This window comes from Malaclemys terrapin, chromosome 14 (assembly GCF_027887155.1).
Source record: "Malaclemys terrapin pileata isolate rMalTer1 chromosome 14, rMalTer1.hap1, whole genome shotgun sequence".
Classification (NCBI taxonomy): domain Eukaryota; kingdom Metazoa; phylum Chordata; order Testudines; family Emydidae; genus Malaclemys; species Malaclemys terrapin.
Genome location: NC_071518.1, coordinates 38,689,178 through 38,709,078, shown reverse-complemented (window position 1 = coordinate 38,709,078; position 19,901 = coordinate 38,689,178). Strand labels below are relative to the sequence as shown.

The following is a 19,901-nucleotide window of genomic DNA, read 5'->3' as shown; positions in this document are numbered from 1 at the left end:
GAAATAGTGTTTACTAATACCCAACCTAGACCTTCCCCACTGCAACTTGAGACCATTGCTCCTTGTTCTGTCATCTGCCACCACTGAGAACAGCCGAGCTCCATCCTCTTTGGAACTCCCTCTTCAGGTAGTTGAAGGCAGCTATCGAATCCCCCTTCACTCTTCTCTTCTGCAGACTAAACAATCCCAGTTCCCTCAGCCTCTCCTCCTAAGTCATGTGCTCCAGCCCCCTAATCATTTTCGTTGCCCTCCGCTGGACTCTCTCCAATTTGTCCGCATCCTTTCTGTAGTGGGGGGACTAAAACTGGACACAATACTCCAGGTGTGGCCTCACCAGTGCCGAATAGAGGGGAATAATCACTTCCCTTGATCTGCTGGCAATGCCCCTACTAATGCAGCCCAATATGCCATTGGCCTTCTTGGCAACGAGGGTACACTACTGACTCATATCCAGCTTCTCGTCCACTGTAATGCCCAGGTCCTTTTCTGCAGAACTGACGCTTAGCCAGCCTGTAGTGGTGCATGGGATTCTTCCGTCCTAAGTACAGGACACTGCACTTGTCCTTGTTGAACCTCATCTGATTTCTTCTGGCCCAATCCTCCAATTTGTCTAGGTCACTCTGGACCCTATCCCTACCCTCCAGCATATCTACCTCTCCCCCCAGCTTAGTGGCTGAAGGGGTTCATTGCTTTCAGCAAAGTTGCTGAGGGTGCAATTAATCCCATCATCCAGATCATTGATAAAGACGTTGAACAAAACCGGCCTCAAGACCGACCCCTGGGACACTCCGCTTGATACCGGCTGCCAACTAGACATTGAGCCGTTGATCACTACCCGTTGAGCCCAATGATCTAGCCAGCTTTCTATCCACCTTATAGTCCATTCATCCAATACATATTTTTGTAACTTGCTGGCAAGTTTCTGCTGTTTGGTGTTTAGTTTAGGGTTAGTTTCTATGTTGGTTGCCTCTTGATTCCTGCTGTCTGACAGGCAGTTATTAAAAGCACAGTCCAGCTGATCTCCACAGCATCCCGAGGTGGCTCAGTCAGAAGCTCTAACGAGGCAAGCAGCAGCCTTCCGAGAAGATTTCAGGAACGCTGACTAGGACTTTTGGTTAACTTGCAGTTCAGGTGACCTTTGCCCCCTCCAGCTGCTGGAATGTCCGAGCACCAGAGACACACACAGAGCAGACCCTAACCCGGCCAGAGCCTGGGAAGCCCCAACAGACAGTAGAGCCCTGACCTCAGCGGCTCTGCACAATTAGCTGACAGGGCACTGCAGCCCAGGGCGGGGCTGTCCCTAAGAGACCTGCAGGCACACGGGAAGGGAAAGGCTAGACACTACAGGCACAAAGACAGAGGGGGATGCTCCACCTTCCCAGCCTGGGCCCACTGTCCCGGTAAAGACTCCTCCAGGGGAAGTGACAGCGCCTCCAGGGTACGTGCAGCCCCACTCAACCCTTCTGGGATCCACCAATGGATTGGGACCTACCGTTTGGGAAAGGCTGGTCTAGGCTGACAGAGCTCCTCGGTAACCTACTCAGCAGTATCACCTGGGCTCCTATTGCACAGAACAGCAGGGGCTCAAATCTTCTCAGTGTGGGCCTACCTCCCGCCGTTGGCCACATGGAAGAGCGATGCAAGGAAATGACTGAATGCATTTTAGTAGCTGGACCCATGCCGAGTGAGTAGCACCCCCCATGTCAGCTCCCCGCGGGCTGCCAGCAGGAGGGCCCCAGGCTGCAGCAAAGGGGCAGCCGCTCTAGATCTCGTTAATACAGCACCCCCTGTGCAATACTCGTGATCCCCGCACCAAGCTCAGGAACGGGGAGACACCCAGTTCCGAGGAGCCAGGCCGGTTCCCATGCTGGATGCCTGACCCTCCATCGGGGTTCTTGGCCATGAGAGACAGTTGTTTGTACTTTCCAAGTCTATATTTAGAGCTTGCCTAAGCGACCCGGAATATTTGTAGCATGCGGCATGTTTTCAGTATCACAGGCAAAAATATTGTTGTACTTGGGCTCTTTGTGCTGAAAACAATTAACCCCTTCAGCCCCAAGAGCCACGTGAGGAACAATGACCCGAGTCAGAGTTTAAGGCCAGGTCTTCCAGTCTGATCTCCTACACAGCACAGCCCACCAGCACCCCCACACGGAACCCAACCCCCAAGTATCACAGCCCACAGGAGACCAGGTTATTACGCACCACACAGAGAGAACAGGAAGGACCTAGGTGCCCAAGGCCCCTGCCATGGCAGGGAAAGGATGAAGTGAGATATCCCAGATGATCCTGGCAAGTGACCCGCACCCCACGCCGCAGGGGAAGGTGAAACCTCCCCAGGTCACTGCCAGTCTGACCCGGGGGAAATTCCTTCCTGACCCCCCACGTGGTAGCAACCAGCTAGATGCTGAGTATGTGAGCAGGAACCAGTCAGACAAGCACTCGAGAGAGAATGCTCCGTGCCACCTCAGAGCCTGCCCCCCTCCTTGCCCAGCTGCTCATCTCCAGCCGTGGCAGTGACAGGGGCTGGGAAAACCCAGCCATGGCAGACAGAGACATGAAGCCGGAGAGAACATTGGAGCTCAGAGGATCATGGGAAAGGGAGCCGGGAGCCAGCCCCCAGGAGCACTCAGCAATTAACCCAAGGGCCAGATTAGCCAGGCCCCACACAGCCCTGTGTCACCGTGCTCCTGGCTCGAGTGGCCTTGGGCCAGTTAAAGGCAAAGGCCCTGGGGAATACAGAAGGGACTGGGCCCAGAGCCCTTGGCTATCAGGGACTCACCGAGGATGACATGGACTCGGACGGAGAGCTGCGTGCGCAGGATCAGAGTTGGCCGCCGCCCTTTGCTGGAACAAGAGGAATGCAGGTAAGTCACCACAAATGTCACCAATAGCCTCGCTCGCGGGCAGCCAGGGCCTGCTCACAGCACCGCCATCGGGAACCGACAAGTCAGCAAGGCTCAGACCCACGCCGACCAATGGGCACCAGCCTGCCTCCATACTCAGCACCAGAGCCAGATCCCCTAATGATCTGCCAGCCACCTCTCCCCCAGAACAGCTCTTCCCCTCCCCCCGCCATGCCCCACTTCCACAGGTTACATCATCACAACCACCCACAGGAAACCAAATCTACGCAGTTACACTGGGGGGGGGGGGGGGGGGGGGAGACGGGCAGCTCTTTGGTGCACTGTCCTGGGGCCTCCACGCACCCCTGCCAGCGTACTTCTGTCCTGATCTGTGGCCGCTCCTGCTTTCCAGGCCTGACGTCTCCCCAAGGCACCTCAAATCCAAAGTCCCTCACTCCCCACAGACTGCCCTAGAGTTTGACCAAAACTGGCCTGTCACCAGGCTCTCGGCCCAGGGGCTCAGTTTAACATCCAGGATGCTGGCAAAGGAGTGAATCCCCCAAGTGACTCTACCAGCCCCAGCCCCAATTCCAGCCATTCTTGCTCCCCCGCAGGCCTCTCACTGTCTGCTCCATCCTGCTGAGCAGGCGGAAGAGCAACATGCATCAGCGTCTCACTCCATGGGGGCGTCTGGAGAAGGCAAAGGTGGGGGAAGCAGGGTCACGTCGTCTGGCTGGGCAGTCTCCCGAGTGGAGACAGTGACTCATGTCCCACTCACTCGGTTCAGACAGGTAGATCTGCGACTCCAGCAACTCACCTGATCTCCTCGTAGAATCCTTCCAGCTCATCTTTCTGCTCCAGCAGGGACAGATCAAGATCCAGGTACTGGCCAGATGGTGAGACCTGCAGCGTACAATCCGCCAGCTGCAAACACAAGGCCCCCCCACAGATCAGTGACGGTGCTTGCTACCAGGAGGGAGGAATGCACAGCGAGGTCGTGGGGAGCAGGGTCAGTGTGAGGCACCCCAAGAACTATACTGCCACTCTGCACTTGTAGAGGACAAGTAGCCAATCAGCAGCAGGGCTAGGAGTAGAACCCAGGAGTCCTGACTCCCAGACCACCTGCCCCCGCCTCTCAACCATGCGACTCCCTAGCCATTCCCTCACGCCCAGCTGCTGGGGTTGCACAGCCGTGTGGCACCTTGGAAACGGCTCGCTGAGGATTTAACTGAGGCACTTTAGTTCAGCTCTAGGGGGCCAGAGTGTAAGTCACTCACGAGTCCAGAACCTCCTATTCCGTGTCCCCTCAGCAGCAGCATTCTGTCCCATCCCATCCCCCGGGCTCGGGGTTTCACAGGCCATTGCTCCACATTCCTGTCTTCTCTTCCCTTCACCAGAGTCAGAGATTCCAAGGCCAGAAGGGACCATTGTGACCATCTAGTCTGCCCTCCTGTATGCACAGGCCAGAGACCTGCCCCGAAACCATTCCTAGAGCAGATCCTTTAGAAAAAGCCACCAGTCCTGATTTAAAAATGGTCAGTGATGGAGAATCCACCAGGGCCCTTGGTAAATTGTTCCAATAGTTAATTGCCCTCACACTTAAAAACTTATGCCCTATTTCCAGTCTGAATTTGTCTAGATTCAACACCCAGCCATTGGATCGCGTTAGATCTTTCTCTGCTAGACTGAAGAGCCCATTATTAACTATTTGTTCCCCATGTGGCAACTCAGACTGGGATCAAGTCACCCCTTAACCTTCTCTTTGTTAAGCTACATAGCTTGAGCTCCTTGAGTCTATCACTAGAAGGCAGGTTTTCTAATCCTTTAATCATTCTTGGGGCTCTTCTTTGAACCCCCTTCAATTTATCAACATGTGTCTTGAATTATGGACCCCAGAACTGGACACAGGATTCCAGCAGTGGTGGCACCAGCACCAAATACAGAGGTAAAATAACCTCTCTGCTCCTACTCACCATTCCCCAGGATCACATTACCTCTTTTGGTGACAGCATCCCACTGGGAGCTCACGTTCAGCTGATTATCCACCCTCCCCCCGAATCTATTTCGGAGTCACTGCTTCCGTTGCTAGCTCACGGTCCTGTGCAGGCAGCTAGGTGAAATGCACTGGTCCCCTCATCTCTACAGCGCTTGAGCACGGAGCTACGGAGCCCAGTGACAGAGCTGACAGCAGGTGAGGAAAGAGGCCCAAAAGGAGCCCCAAGGAAAGGGGGAGGGGAATAAAGACAACCCATAGAGGGGAGCGTGGGACAGGGACAATTCAGCAGTGGGGTGAGAGGAGAGGACACCGTACCAGCCCCTAAAGTAGCAACTAGGTGCTAGCAGTTCTCCCCCACCCATCCCTCCAACACACACCCTAGAGACGCAGCCAGCTGCATGGCAGAGGGACATGTGCAAACACCCCCGGTACACACAGGCACTGGTGACTCACCCATCACCATGATCCTGACAAAGCCTGCACGCTGACTCATCGCTGCCTGGCCGCTTCCTGACTGTCATGAAAATCACAGCCTCCAGGCTGTGCAGCATTCACATCCCAAAATACAGGGCTCCGAGCAGGGGAGCACAACACCAACAAGTTCAGCCACTCCTGAGTCACAATGCAACCACTCCAGGGGATCGGCCACGTGGCCCTGGCCTCAAGCCAAGTAGGCTTTGCCTGCCATCTCTGTGGTGGACAGCGGTAAGACCCCTCCCTCTCTCCTACAAGAGAGGATGCCCCCTTCCAGCAGGGCGATGGGGAGAGTGCCAAGCAGGGACTGGCAATCTCAGCCCTGTGGAGGAAAGTCAGAAAAGCCTCCCTTCCTGAACAGCACGAGGGGAAAGGGCAGCTCCCGGCCAGTTCAGCCTAGAATTGGAGCCGCTTGCCCAAACGCTGCCTCTTCCTCCGACTCCCACAGCCCACCTCCCTCAGACACACAGCTGGAACCAGCTTCACCCTTGGCCCAGCTTATCTCACGCTGGTGTTCTGAATTCTGTACTGATATGTCTGACAGGAACTCTTGCTCTGGGGTCAGGGATTGTCACAGAGACCCTCGCGGGGGGGCAAAGCACCCTCCGTGGAAAGGGCAGGGGCCCAACCCCAGCTCTCCACATTGTGACAGCAAGGCACTTCCTTCTGGGATACCGTCAGGAGACCGAGGGGAAGCAGGAGGTAGAACACCCTGGGATCTGGCTCCGGCACACACAGATAGACTTGGCAGCATTCGATTTCAACCAGTAACCGGCGGCAAACATCCATTTCAGCTGACACACCGAAATAAATCCCTGGGTAAAAGGGGAGCCTGAAGGGATTGAGTGTCAGCTCTTTCCGGATAGGAAATCCCACATCACAGCTCCTTCTCGTGGTCTGGAAGGTTCACTCCGCACTGACATCAGGGAGTGGATACTTTGCAAGTCCGGCCCCACATGCTGCAGATCAAACTACGTGCTCTCGCGCTCGGCCTTTGGAAGGTAGGGCCTTACGGGCCTTGGTATCTTGCTATGGCAAGTCACAAGCCAATTTACGTCTGTTTGATTCTTTGTTAGTGTCGTCACTATGAGAAGGACTTGTCAGCCGAGTTCACTGGTCCCGCTAAAAAAGAGGACATTTTAATGCATCTTTTCTAGCCAGCAGTATACAGGAATGAGGGATCTCTTTAAATGCTCCGAGAGCCCTTCAGCGGTGCTGTGTGTGGTGGGCAGCACACACCGCCAGAACCTAGCCAGAGCAACTCTAAGGCTGTGCCTACACTTACCATTTAAAGCACAAAAAGTCCATGTTTTGTGCTAAAACCGCGGGAGCCTCTACTCTTGTTAATGACTTTTTGCGGTGAAACTTCTGAGTTTCAAAAAGAAGACCACCTTCAAGAGAGGTCTACAGTCCTTTGTGCTGTTGTGAAACTGAAGACATGTTCTACCAACGTAAACACCTTTTGGCCTCCGAAGGATATCCCACAGTTCCAAAAGTGACCACTCTGGCCAGCATCTCTGCTGGTCTGACGCCAAGTAAACGGATGTCCGCCCCTCCCCCTGTAAGCCCCGGGAAGTTGAAACTCCCTTTCCCTTTGCTTGTAGATGTGGCAGGGAAAGCAGCCAGACAGCGCGGGGGGGGGGGGGGGGGGGGGGGAAATGCCATGAAAGAAACAAGGAAGTAATGGGGCTGCTGGGACATGAAGCAGGGCAACACGGGGCACTAAGCAGGGACCCAGAATGCCTTCCACTCACCCCCCCTTCCCACAGGACCTATCGAGAGAGCTGCACTGTGGGACAGTGTGGGACAGCTGCCCTACAGCGCTGCTCTCATCCGCGATGGAAGTGCTGGTAGTGTCAACACTCTCTGGCGCCCGAGGAATTGAGTGAGGACACAAACCAGCGCTTTATTTTCACCGGTTCCCTGTCACCTGTGACACTTACAGCGCAAACACTCTGTCAGTGTAGACATACCCTAAGCATAGAGCTAGGCCTGGCATGTTTGCTCTACATGCTTATTTGGAACCCAGTCACACTCACCTTCTTCCTTCCTATTGGCAGCGTGGCAAAAAGAGCAAAAAAAGACACAGGCTAGCTCAGTGGTTCTATCGGTATTTCAGTCATGACTGGCTGCCTCTCTGAACATAACCTGCCCTTGATCAGCTGCACATTATGGACTGGTTGCAGGAACACTGGGTGACATTCTCTGGCCTGCGCTATACAGGAGGTCAGACTAGTTGATCACATTGGTCCCTCGCACCTATTATCTATATGGGTGAGCTGTATGACCCTACATAAGACTGGCAAATCTGCGGCTGCATCTCAGTTGAACACTGAACAGTCCAAGTTCACTAAACTAAAACCGTTCACTGCCTCGTGGCAGTATCTGGACTTATTGCTACCCGTACAACTGGATTTTAAGGAGACTGGTCGGTGCCGAGACATACCTACTGTTCTTTTTGCCAGGTACCAAGCAGCACAGAAACATCAGGATGCAGCCCACGGGCCAACATTGGGGCGCACTTGCCTAGCACTCTTCGGCAAGGAACGGCAAGGCCTTGTCGTGCCACTATAGAAAGCTGTCGGACCCAAACTGATCTCATCTGCCAAAGGCATCAAGCTACTGCCAGTAAGCCCATAGCTGCAGCATGATTGGTGAGCACCAAGGATAGCCACATGAGGGGCCTGTTCACACTCTGGAACTCAGCGGCAGATGAGTTTTCTTCTTTGACAGGGTCACTGGCCTAGTGGGCCTGGGAAGCTGTAGACAAGGTATATTTTGATTTTAGTGACGCTTGTGATGCAGTCCCACATGACATTCTCATAAGCCAACTAGGGAAATGTGGCCTAGTAACGGGTGCACAGCTGGTTGAAAGACCGTACCCAAAGGGTAGTTAGCAACGGTTCACTGTCAAACTAGGAGGCTCTATCTAGTGGGGTTCTGCAGGGGTACATCCAGGGTGCAGTACTAGTCAATATTTTCATTTATGACTTGGACAATGGAGTGGAGAGTGTGTTTATAAAATCTGCAGATAACACCGAGCTGGGAAAGGCCGCTTGCACTTTGGAGGCCAGGATTAGAAATCAAAATGACCCTGACAAAGGGAGAATTGGTCTGAATTCAACAAGATGAAAGTCAATAAAGACAAGTACAAAGTACTACACTTAGGAAGGAAAAATAAAATGGGGAATAACTAACTTGGTGGTAAAAAGAACAGGAGTACTTGTGGCACCTTAGAGACTAACAAATTTATTTGAGCATAAGCTTTCGTGGGTTACAGCCCACTTCATCGGATGCATAGAATGGACCCTATATATACATACAGAGAACATGAAAAGGTGGGAGTTGCCCAACCAACTCTAAGAGGCTAATTAATTAAGATGAACTGTTGTCAGCAGGAGAAAAAAAGCTTTTGTAGTGATAATCAAGACAGCCCATTTCAGACAGTTTGACAAGAAGCTGTGAGGATACTTAACATGGGGAAATAGATTCAATGTGTGTAATGGCTCAGCCATTCCCAGTCTCTATTTAAGCCTAAATTGATAGTATTTAGTTTGCATATCAATTCCAGTTCAGCAGTTTCTCGTTGGAGTCTGTTTGTGAAGCTTTTCTGTTGCAAAACTGCCACCTTTAAATCTGTTACTGAATGGCCAGAGAGGCTGAAGTGTTCTCCTACTGGTTTTTGAATGTTATGATTCCTGATGTCAGATTTGTGTCCATTTATTCTTTTGCGTAGAGACTGTCCGGTTTGGCCGATGTCCATGGCAGAGGGGCATTGCTGGCACATGATGGCATATATCACATTGGTAGATGTGCAGGTGAACGAGCCCCTGATGGCATGACTGATGTGATTAGGTCCTATGATGGTGTCACTTGAATAGATACGTGGACAGAGTTGGTGTGACGTTATGAGTGTAAAATAATATTTCATTGAAAAATGACAGGGCCAGAAAGAGTTAATTAACTCAGACTGACCTGACCCAGAGGTGAACTGCAGAAACTGGTTAGGAAGATATGTAAATGAATAGAGCTTTGAAATGCAAGTCTGCATTGTTAGAGATCTCAAGGGTATTAAAGTTATAGCAATAGAGAGATCTCATGTTTGCTCAGGTCTTGTGATGTGAGCAAACAAGTCTCGTCTATTGCTATAACTTTAATTCAAAGATCAAAAAGGAATATTAACATTTATGATGATACTTGAGTGAAATAGTATTATTGTCTATATGTCTCTTTGAAGGTTGTGGTAACCTGTATCTGAACTGTTTAATGAATGTTAATTGCCAGGATGGTTGAGAGAAGGAGAATTAAGCCTATTGTTTTCTCAGGCGGAAAGGCTGCTGGAAATGTAGAAGAACCCTGGGACATGATGCTATTTGATCTCACATCTGCTTTGGGTTTCAAGAGGGGGAAACCCTAAGCCACAAGGATTGAGATCCCCAGTCATTGACTGGAGCCACCCTGAATATGGACATTGGACTATAACCTATGGACTATTTCTAAAAGGACTTTTGACAACTACAAGCTCACCTCTGCTATGCATCTGAACCTCAAGAATTGAATTCAAGTCTGTCTGTATGTTGATCTTTTGACCAACACTCTCTCTTTTCTTTTTTAATAGATTTTAGCTTAGTTAATAAGAATTGACTATAGTGTGTATTCTGAGTAAGATCTAAGTTATAATTGAACCTGGGTATGTGGCTGATCCTTTGGGATTGGAAGAACCTTTTCTTTTATATGAAAAAGTAAGATTTTCAGTCGTCATCATCATATCTGACATGTGTGTCTGGATGGAGGCCTGAGGCTGGGCACTTTAAGGGAACTGCGTTGTTTGAACTTCTGAGTAACCAGTGAGGTACTACAGAAGCTGTTTTGTGCTGGCTTGGTAAACCCAAGTATTGGAATATCCACCAGCGTTTGGGGTTTGTCTGCCCCGTTTTGTTTGCAGTTCACCCTGACTGAGTGACCTCAGCTGGCTCCCAAGGGCAGCACCGTCACAGTTGGCATTGGGCTTTGTTGCAAGGATAGGTTCCTGGGTTAGTGTTTTTGTTCCGTGGTGTGTGGTTGCTGGTGAGTATTTGCCTGACTCCTGTTCTTTTTGCGGATACAGACTAACACGGCTGCTACTCTGAAACTTGGTGGTAGTACTGCTTAAAAGGATCTAAGGGTCATAGTTAAGGCTAAGTTTTTATCACGGATATTTTTAGTAAAAGTCATGGACAGGTCACGGGCAATAAACAAAAATTCACAGAAGCCCGTGACCTGTCCCTGACTTTCACTAAAAATATCCCTGGCAAAAGGGGTAGGTGGGTTCAGCACCCACTGCTGCTCGAGCTCCTGGATCCCCCCAGCTGCCCACCGGGGCAGGGGTTGGGAGCTGTGTGGGTGGGGCTGGCTGGGAGCTCCAGCCCGAGGGCAGAGAATGTCACAAATTCCGTGACCTCCATGACATAATCATAGCCTTAGTGAGAGTGGATCACAAATTGAACGAGTCAACAATATGATGCAGTTACAAAAAAGGCTAACATCATTCTGAGGAGTATTAACAGGAGTCTCGTATGTGAGACATGAGAGGTAATTGTCCTGCTCTACGCGGCACTGAGAGGCCTCAGCTGGAGTACTGCATCCAATTCTGGGCACCGTGCTTTAGGAAAGAAAATGGAGAGAGTCCAGATGAGAGCAACAAAAACGATAAAATGTTTAGGTAACCAAACCTATGATGAAAAGTTAAAGACACTGGACATGTTTAGTCTTGAGAAAAGACGACTGAGAGGGAACCTAATAACAGTATGTTAAGAACTGTTACAAAGAGGACGGTGATCAATTGTTCTCCATGTCCACTGAAGGTAGGACAAGAAGTAATGGGCTTAATTTGCAGGCAGGGTTAGATACTAGGAACAACCATCTAACTCTAAGGGCAATTAAGTGCTGGAATAGGCTTCCAAGGGAGGTTGTGGAGTCCTTGTCATTGGAGGCTTTTAAGAACTGGTTGGAAAAAACCTGTCAGGGATGGTCTAAGTTTACTTGGTCCTGTCTCATCGCAGGGGGCTGGACTAGATGACCTCTCAAGATCTCATCCAGCCCCCTCTCTCTCTGATTCCATCAACAATGGCTGTTCTTTTCACCACTCTGCCTGAAGTATGTAGCTAGAGTTGGGATCACAGGCCCTCTGCCAAAACATGCCTCCCATAGCCGGGGGCGGGGGGGGAGGAGGGGAGAAGCATGGCCTAGTGGATGGGGCACAAGACTAGGAGCCTGGAACTCACGAGTACTGATACCCGCATGGCCCCACAATATGCCAACATTTTTATGACTGACTTAGAACAACGCTTCCTCGGCTCTCGTCCCCTAGTGCTCATCCTCTACTTGCGCTACATTGATGACATCTTCATCATATGGACCCATATGGACCCACGGAAAGGAGGCCCTTGAATTCCACCTGGACTTCAACAATTTCCACCCCACCATCAACCTCAGTCTGGACCAGTCCACACAAGAGATCCACTTCCTGGACACTAGAGTGCAAATAAGTGATGGTCACATAAACACCACCCTATACTGGAAACCTACTGACCGCTATACGTACCTACATGCCTCCAGCTTCCATTCAAGACACATCACACAATCCATTGTCTACAGCCAAGCCCTAAGATACAACCGAATTTGCTCCAACCCCTCAGAGACAAACACCTACAAGGTCTTTATCAAGCATTTGTAAAACTACAATACCCACCTGGGGAAGTGAGGAAACAGATTGACAAAGCAAGACGGGTACCCAGAAATCACCTACTACAGGACAGGCCCTACACGGACAATAACAGAACACCACTGGCCATCACATACAGCCCCCAGCTAAAACCTCTCCAGCGCATTATCCACGATCTACAACCTATCCTGGAAAATGATCCCTCACTCACAGACCTTGGGAGGCAGGCCAGTCCTCGCTTACAGACAACCCCCCAACCTGAAGCAAATACTCACCAGCAACTACACACCACACCACAGTAACACCAATCCAGGAACCTATCCCTGTAGCAAATCTCGTTGCCTGCTCTGTCCCCATATCTACTCTGACGACACCATCAGAGGACCCAACCACATCAGCCACAACCATCAAAGGCTCATTCACCTGCACATCCACTAATGTTATATATGCCATCATGTGCCAGCAATGCCCCTCTACCATGTATATTGGCCAAACCGGACAGTCCCTTCGCAAAAGAATAAATGGACACAAATCGGACATCACGAATGGTAACATACATAAGCCAGTAAGTGAACACTTCAATCTCCCTGGTCATTCTATTACAGATTTAAAAGTCACTATCATTGAACAAAAAAACTTCAGAAACAGACTTCAAAGAGAAACAGCAGAACTAAAATTCATTTGCAAATTTAACACCATTAATCTGGGCTTGAATAGGGACTGGGAGTGGCTGGCTCATTACAGAAGCAGCTTTTCCTCTCCTGGAATTGACACCTCCTCATCTATTATTGGGAGTGGACTACATCCACCCTGATTGAATTGGCCCTGTCAACACTGGCTCTCCACTTGCGAAGTAACTCCCTGCTCTCCATGTGTCAGTATATAATGCCTGCATCTGTAACTTTCACTCTATGCATCCGAAGAAGTGAGGTTTTTACCCACAAATAAATCTGTTAGTCTTTAAGGTGCCACCAGACTCCTTGTTGTTCTTCTTTGGAGACTAAGTTCTAACTGGCAGACCCCCAACAATATCTGCACACGGGGACCATCATTCCTCTCTTGGCTAAGAGTCGCATCTGGTAACCTGTCAACAGCTGCCACTGGCTGCCAGCTGTGATGCAGCTGAAAGGAATCAGGCTGGGTCAGTACAGGTCTGTCGCATCTTACGCGCATTTAACATGCGCGATTTTAGCTTTATGTGGTCGGCAAAAACCAAAAAAGAGAGAAAAATACCAGTTTTAATACTGTACCTGTAGTGCGGGCGATTCCGCACACCATTCAACTCAATGTCATTTTGACTATACGCGGTTTTCGCTTTAGGTGCTGACCGCGGAACGTAACCCCAGCGTAAGATGAGACAGACCTGTACTTGGGGAGGCAATGCCAAGGATCATGTGGGTGTGGAAGGAAGTGGTGGTGGAGATTCAAGAGGAGTTGTTCTCCTCTCCTGTCACCTGATGTACTCACGTAGTGCTAGAGGGATGTAAAAGCTAACCGCTGAACACTTCGGGGGCGTTCCCCTGGTACTTCTCAAATTCCACTGCAAGCGATGGGGCCTTCTGCCAACTTCAATTCCACCAGTCAGTTCAACTGATTTGTTCCAACCTAAACTGCAGTGCTGCCAACTCTGGCTATTTTGTCGCGATCCGTGTAATATTTGTTGTTTTAATTAAGCCCCAGCTCCAGGAGTGATTACAGATGAGGACATGACAATCTTAGTTTTCATTTAAAAATGCAAGTAAGTTCCTAGCCCTCCTCTTTGCAGAGAAAAGCTTGAAAATGTGACTCCAGCACAACCCAAAGGCTCAAAACCAGAGGCCAAAGCAAGCCCAAAATGTATCATTTTTTAAAGGTCTTGTGACTTTTAAGCCAATCTCAATTTCTAAAGCCTGACGAATGGTCAGTGAATATGTGGGGCTGGCAATGCTGCTGCGTCACTATTGGGTGCTGATGGGATTCTTATGTGGTTTGTATGCCATTTTGCATCCCCTGGGGTCCCCAAATCATTTACAACGTGCTTAACCACGTAGCCTTGGCTTTACTCTGCGGCGGGTATCGAACCCATGGGTCACCTGACACACTCAAATACTGGTGTGGCTCACGTGACATGCAGATACTGCAGAACCTCAGCTTTCACTTAACGAGGCACATTTCCATCCCTTCCTGGTTCTGCAGAAAGCGTATAGACTCATTCAAATGGGAACCCAGCGAAGCCAATGCCGTACTGTCTGCCTGAGCGGTACAAACTCTCCAGCTTCTCACTAGGGTGTTAACTCTGATGTGTAGAGAGGACCTATGAAATGTCTGCAATAATCAGTTCTTTGCTGATCAAGGTAGCGGAGAAGGGAATGCAGAAGGGGTTGGGAGTGAAACCCAGGGAAGAAGGGAGGGGTGGAAATTGGGACCTGCTGCAGACACAAAGTCAGGGCAGAGGGAGGGTAACTGAGACAGGCAGGATGGGGAGGAGGGCCGAAGAGAAACAGAGCACAGAAATAGCGGGTCACCCTAAGCCAAGCATTTCCCACTGACCCATGCAGAACATGACAATGAGGCGCCGATGAAGAGATTTATTTCCTACATAAAGGCCATATTCGACTCTCGATCTCTGTGCAAACCTCTCCCTGTCACTATGGGAGTTGTGCTGGAGACCGTGGGGTGTAAGCGGCTCCAGGTTCGCATCCCAGCCCCTGGGCTGTAACTAAACACGGAACTCACCCCTCTGACCCAGAGTAAGCAGGGGAACCCCCCTCACCACCCCGCTTTTCCCAGGAAGCCTCGCTAGCAACCCCGCAGTGCGTTAACTGCTAAATCGCAGGCAGGTCAGCATCAATGTCCATGCCTGCTTCAGGGGGCCTAATTACACAAGCCAGCCTACTGGCTGCTGCTGGAACTCGGATGCCAGTTTCTCATGTGAGCGTGGCAGGAATGCAGCCTCACCCACAGCGTTCGTGGTTTGGATTCTACCCCAGGCACATGTCTCCTAGTGCTAACCCTTGGGGACAGAGACATGCTGTTCCAGTCGGCTCACGAGCTGCACTGTCCTGGGAACCCTTTACAGGCAGTTCCCAGGACAGGGAATTCTTGCACGAGAGGGCAGGGAAAACGGCAGGGTCTAGGTTTGGTTCCTTTCCTTCACCCAGACAAGGCTCTGGGACACACTCGCAGCAAAAGCCCTGACCAGAAATACTGAAGTCCAGATGCTGTTGTAACACTGCTGGAAGCAGTCAGGTGAGGGCCACCCACTGCTGTAACGGGGAGAGGCGTCCAGGGGACAGAACCATGTCTCTACTCCTGAGAGCTCAGTTTAAATCTGTCAAGACTCACTCACCTGTGAAACAATCTTAAAATGGCCTGTCACTTTAACCGTGGATTCAAGGGGATACTGAACTGGCTTCAGATTAACACCTAAAGCCAGGAACAATTAACATTCCAAAGAGCTGCTGCAAACTAGAACAGGAAACAGCCATGAAGGGGTGGCAGGGATGGGACATCCAATCCCTGTGTACGAAGACACGTCCTTGCACTGAGACACCAACTATGTGGATAGACATCCAGAAGAACACGGGAAATGTTTAATCTAAGGCACTGATTCCAATAGGAAAGGACTACAGAAAACATACACGAAACAGACCCGGGGGAGAGGCCTGGAAAGGCCATGAGCAGGATTGCACATGACTGCAAAGTAACCTAGAAAGTGCCACTGGGCCAGCTCCAGAGGGATTTGGCAGCAGGCACCTGATACCATGAAGGATCTCTGACAAACTGCCCTGCTAAGAGCCTGGGGAGGCCAGGACCGGCTGGAGGAATCCCACACTGGTATCTACGCAGGTTAGCTTCCAAGGTGCATCAGACTAGCTCTGTGATGGGGACTCTCTTTGGTAATAGGACTCTCTCATTCTTCACAAACCTTGTTTTTAACACAGCCTGAGTCTTACATTGCTTTTGAGGCACACTCACTGTCACACATCCTGGCAGCGGAATTACCTGCTAACCTCTTCTAGGAGGTAGATAGGGAGCGACGGGGTCACTGATCTAGCACACTAGGCTAAGGTGATATCCAAAGATGTTCATGCACCCCCAGATACAGGCTAGAGTCAGCAGGGGCCTGGGAACAGCTGGGGGTGCATGATCATGAGAGCTGGGAGACCAAAGGTTACAGTCAGCTGCAACAGAGATGGAGCTCGAAGCAGCTCAGGGCAGGATGGTGAGGCCTCCTCTCGCAGCCAGCCCACACGCCCTGTCTTCCCACAGCAGCTGCAGATGGAACTCCAAGTTCCCAGTCGGCCACGAGTGGAAGGTTTCAGAACTTCATGAAGCTACTTGCCCTGCCTGTTATTGCTGCAGAGACGAACGCAGACCTCACTCCAGCGTGAGCACAGACAGATGCTGCATATTGAACACAGCCAAGCTACAGGGAATACAAGAACTTCCCTGCTTGTTTTAAACCTCCGTTCTCCACCCCTATAGCTGAAACCTGACACTCAGGGTGTGGGGACCACACAGACTCTGCCAAGTGATGCAAACGGGAAGGTCAGTCCTAGGGCCGAAGCTCTGACCATGGCCCTTTTACCAGTCTGACAGGATGGCCTGGGTAGTTTAAAGTGATAATATCCATTTGGGAAGGAGGCTAACGCTTTGCAAGCACACAGGTGTCTTACTAGGGAGAGCGATAGTAGAGATTATGGCAGTGGCTCTCAAACTTTTTTACTGGTGACCCCTTCACATAGCAAGCCTCTGAGTGCGACCCCCCTTATAAATTAAAAACACTTTTTAATATATTTAACACCATTATAAATGCTGGAGGCAAAGCAGGGTTTGGGGTGGAGGCTGACAGCTCGTGACCCCCCATGTAATAACCTTGCGACCCCAAGGGGTCCTGACTCCCAGTTTGAGAACTCCTGGATTATGGGGTTCAAGTGTCCCCAATTGTCCCTGGAAACTCCACGGTGGACAATGGTGTTGCCTTCTCCCATCAGGAAGCTCTAAGTGGCTGGAGCAGGCATTTCCACGCACGCTTTTGCTAAATGTAAAACTATGACAGGAAATATTGAATAGACATAAGCTAAACTAAAATCAGCCACTCTTAAAGTGAATTAAGAGTGACCATTCAGGGGCTAGCACCACTTTAAACTAAATCAGTTTAAAAAAACCAACCTCCCCTCCCCCCCCCCACATTTAGTTAAACTGGCCCCAAATCTGGAAAAACGTCATTTTATTCTCTCCCCAGTTAATCAGTGCTGTGAAGGGGAGAGTTATCTGGGACACAGAAATTGAGGTATAACTTCTCTACGCAGGCCCAAACAACAAGGGTGGTTTTAGCCCCCATGTTTGCTCTTTACCCTATTTCGGTGGCCCAGGAGAAAAGGCTAACTATTCATGCCGAACGACGGTGCGCGTACAGTGACTGCAGTGCACAGGGCAGACCCCCGTGTTCCAGGCTGGATGCGGTCCTGATGTAATGTGTGCCTAATTCTGCTCTTTTTCCTTTCCCCAAATAAACCTGGAACCATGTGTGTAAGGGACTTGACTAAGCTTCTTACAAGTATCGGGGTATATAGTGGAATCTAGAAACAGAAACCTCATGGGATAGTTATTTTAGACAGCAATCTGGGACATGATTTGCCTTTCACAAATCCAAGCTGACTCATACCTATTAGCCTGTACTTTTCCAAATGTAGCTGTAAGCTACAATATCCCAAGTAGTTAAAAACCCTTTCCTAATACAGGTGTTCCTACAGCCTCTTCCTGAACACTGGAACAAGAGTCACTGTTTTCTGAGCACCGGGTACTTTTCCATTACCAAAACTTATTAAAGGTTCACCCATTTACTCCTCCTAGCACCAAGAGCATCACCTTGACTTTACCCTCTGCCTGTCTCACTTCTGTCTAGATACTGGCTTTCCACCATAATTCCAGTCTCCTTTGGCTTGTCCTCTATCACACAACGGCACACTGCATGGACATGCCATTAATATTCTGTTTATCCAGCACAGGTGTGAAGAAGTCACTTCCACCTCCTGTGATTTGTTTCAGTAACTAGCAATAATTTCCAGCTCTTCTGTGCTATTAATGACCCCACCAATGCTCTTATTTTTCAACCCCCGCAGTGCATTTAAAGAAACTCTGACCTATCACTTGATATATATATAGATATATCCCCAAAGTTTGCCATGCCGTGATTGCCGAGTAGCAATGCCCAAGATGCCCAAGTGCCCACAAGCACTTGGCTCGCAGGACAGAGACAAAGAACACAACCTTTGCTCCACGCCTGGCCACCCCAGCTGGTTCTGAAGAAACCTCTGCACCCAAGGGGATGTTTCTGCTATGGCCATCAACACTAAATAGTTTAAAATATTGACATTTAAACTGTCATTATTGGGTTTCAGAATTCACTCCCTGCTGAGATGAATGGGACGGCTGCGGCTTTGTTTGATTCTGTGCACCTGCAGAGTCAGAAGGCCCTGCATTGCTTTATGTCACAGTGGTTTTCTACCCAAGCAGAAAGGCTAGCCGTTTGTTTTTTAAAATGAAGGCTGGAAATACCAGACAACAGTAGAGAGCTCCTAAGATTGTCACACTGGTGCATCTCCACGGTATTTTTTTTTCTGGCATCACTAGTTATTGTAACTTATCCTTTGCTGACTGACAGATGGAAACAAGTGGTGGTGTTGACAACTTGCTTGCATTTGCTGAATCAGAATGACAGACCTGCTTGCATACTTCAGTCTAAATCAGGGGTGGGCAAACTTTTTGGACCGAGAGCCACATTGGGGTTCCAAAACTGTATGGAGGGCCGGGTAGGGAAGGCTGTACCCCCCAAACAGCCTGGTCTCTGCCCCCTATCCGGCCCCTCCCACTTCCTGCCCCCTGACTGCCCCCCTCAGAACCCCCGACCCATCAACCCCCCCCCGCTCCTTGTCCCCTAACTGCCCCCTCCTGAGATCCCTGCCCCAATCCCCCCCCAGGGACCCCAACCCCCCATACTCCTTGTCCCCTAACTGCCCCCCCAGACCCCACCTCCAATCCAACTCCTCCTGCTCCCTGTCCCCTGACTGCCTCAACCCCTATCCAGACCCCCGCCCCCTGACAGGCCCCCCAGGACCCCACCTCCTATCCAATCCCCCTCCGGCTCCTGTCCCCGGACTGCCCCAACCCCTATCCACACCCCTGCCCCCAGCCAGGCCCCTGGTACCCCACACCCTATCCAACCCCCCTTGCTCCTTGTTCCCGACCACCTCCTCCCAGGGCCCCCCCACCAACCCCTCCTCCCCCAGCCCCCTTCCGAATGCGTCTCTGCGAACACGGGCGGAGGACTCAGGAGGAGCAGGGGCAGCCAGGCAGCCAGAGAAAAGCAGCGGTTTCCTCTTCAAAGCGCCGCTTCTCTCAGGAGGACACCGGGTGGCCGCGCAGCCGGCCGGAGAGAAGCAGTGCTTTGAAGGGGAAACCGCCGCTTCTGTCCAGCCGGCTGCGCGACCGCCCGGTGTCCTCCTGAGTCCTCCGGCTGCGTTCCCGCCACCCGCACCGCCCATCTGCTCCCCAAAGGCTGCGGATGAGCATCCCTCCCTGCTCTCCTGCCCACTGTGCTGCAGGGGCGTGCTGAGGTGAGGCTGCGGGGGAGGAGGGACAGCTGGGGGGGGGGTCAGGGGCTAGACTCCCAGGTCGGGAGCTCGGGGGCCGGGCAGGACGGTCCCGCGGGCCAGGCAGGACGGTCCCGCGGGCCAGGCAGGACGGTCCCGCGGGCCGTAGTTGTCCCACGTCTGGTCTAAATACACAGGACCCTTATTTGGTACCCAGTTTATATTTGTGATTTATAAACAGGCCCTAGCTTGGCTTCTGTTTTGAAGACACAAGCTCCTAAACCTCCTCTGCCCCAAGCTGCATC

General features: G+C 50.9%; 1 protein-coding gene across 2 annotated transcripts in view; it reads right to left on the bottom strand.

Moving 5' to 3' along the window:
- The window catches only part of FHOD1 (formin homology 2 domain containing 1), a 68,133-nt gene that overhangs the window by 36,231 nt on the left and 12,001 nt on the right, over positions 1-19,901 (bottom strand). For both annotated transcript variants that reach the window (XM_054048949.1, XM_054048950.1), the window contains exons 2-3: positions 3,664-3,770; positions 2,783-2,847 (exon numbers count right to left, since the gene is read on the bottom strand). In XM_054048949.1, coding sequence (XP_053904924.1) covers positions 2,783-2,847; positions 3,664-3,770 — 172 coding nt within the window. The remainder of the gene's footprint in view (positions 1-2,782; positions 2,848-3,663; positions 3,771-19,901) is intronic.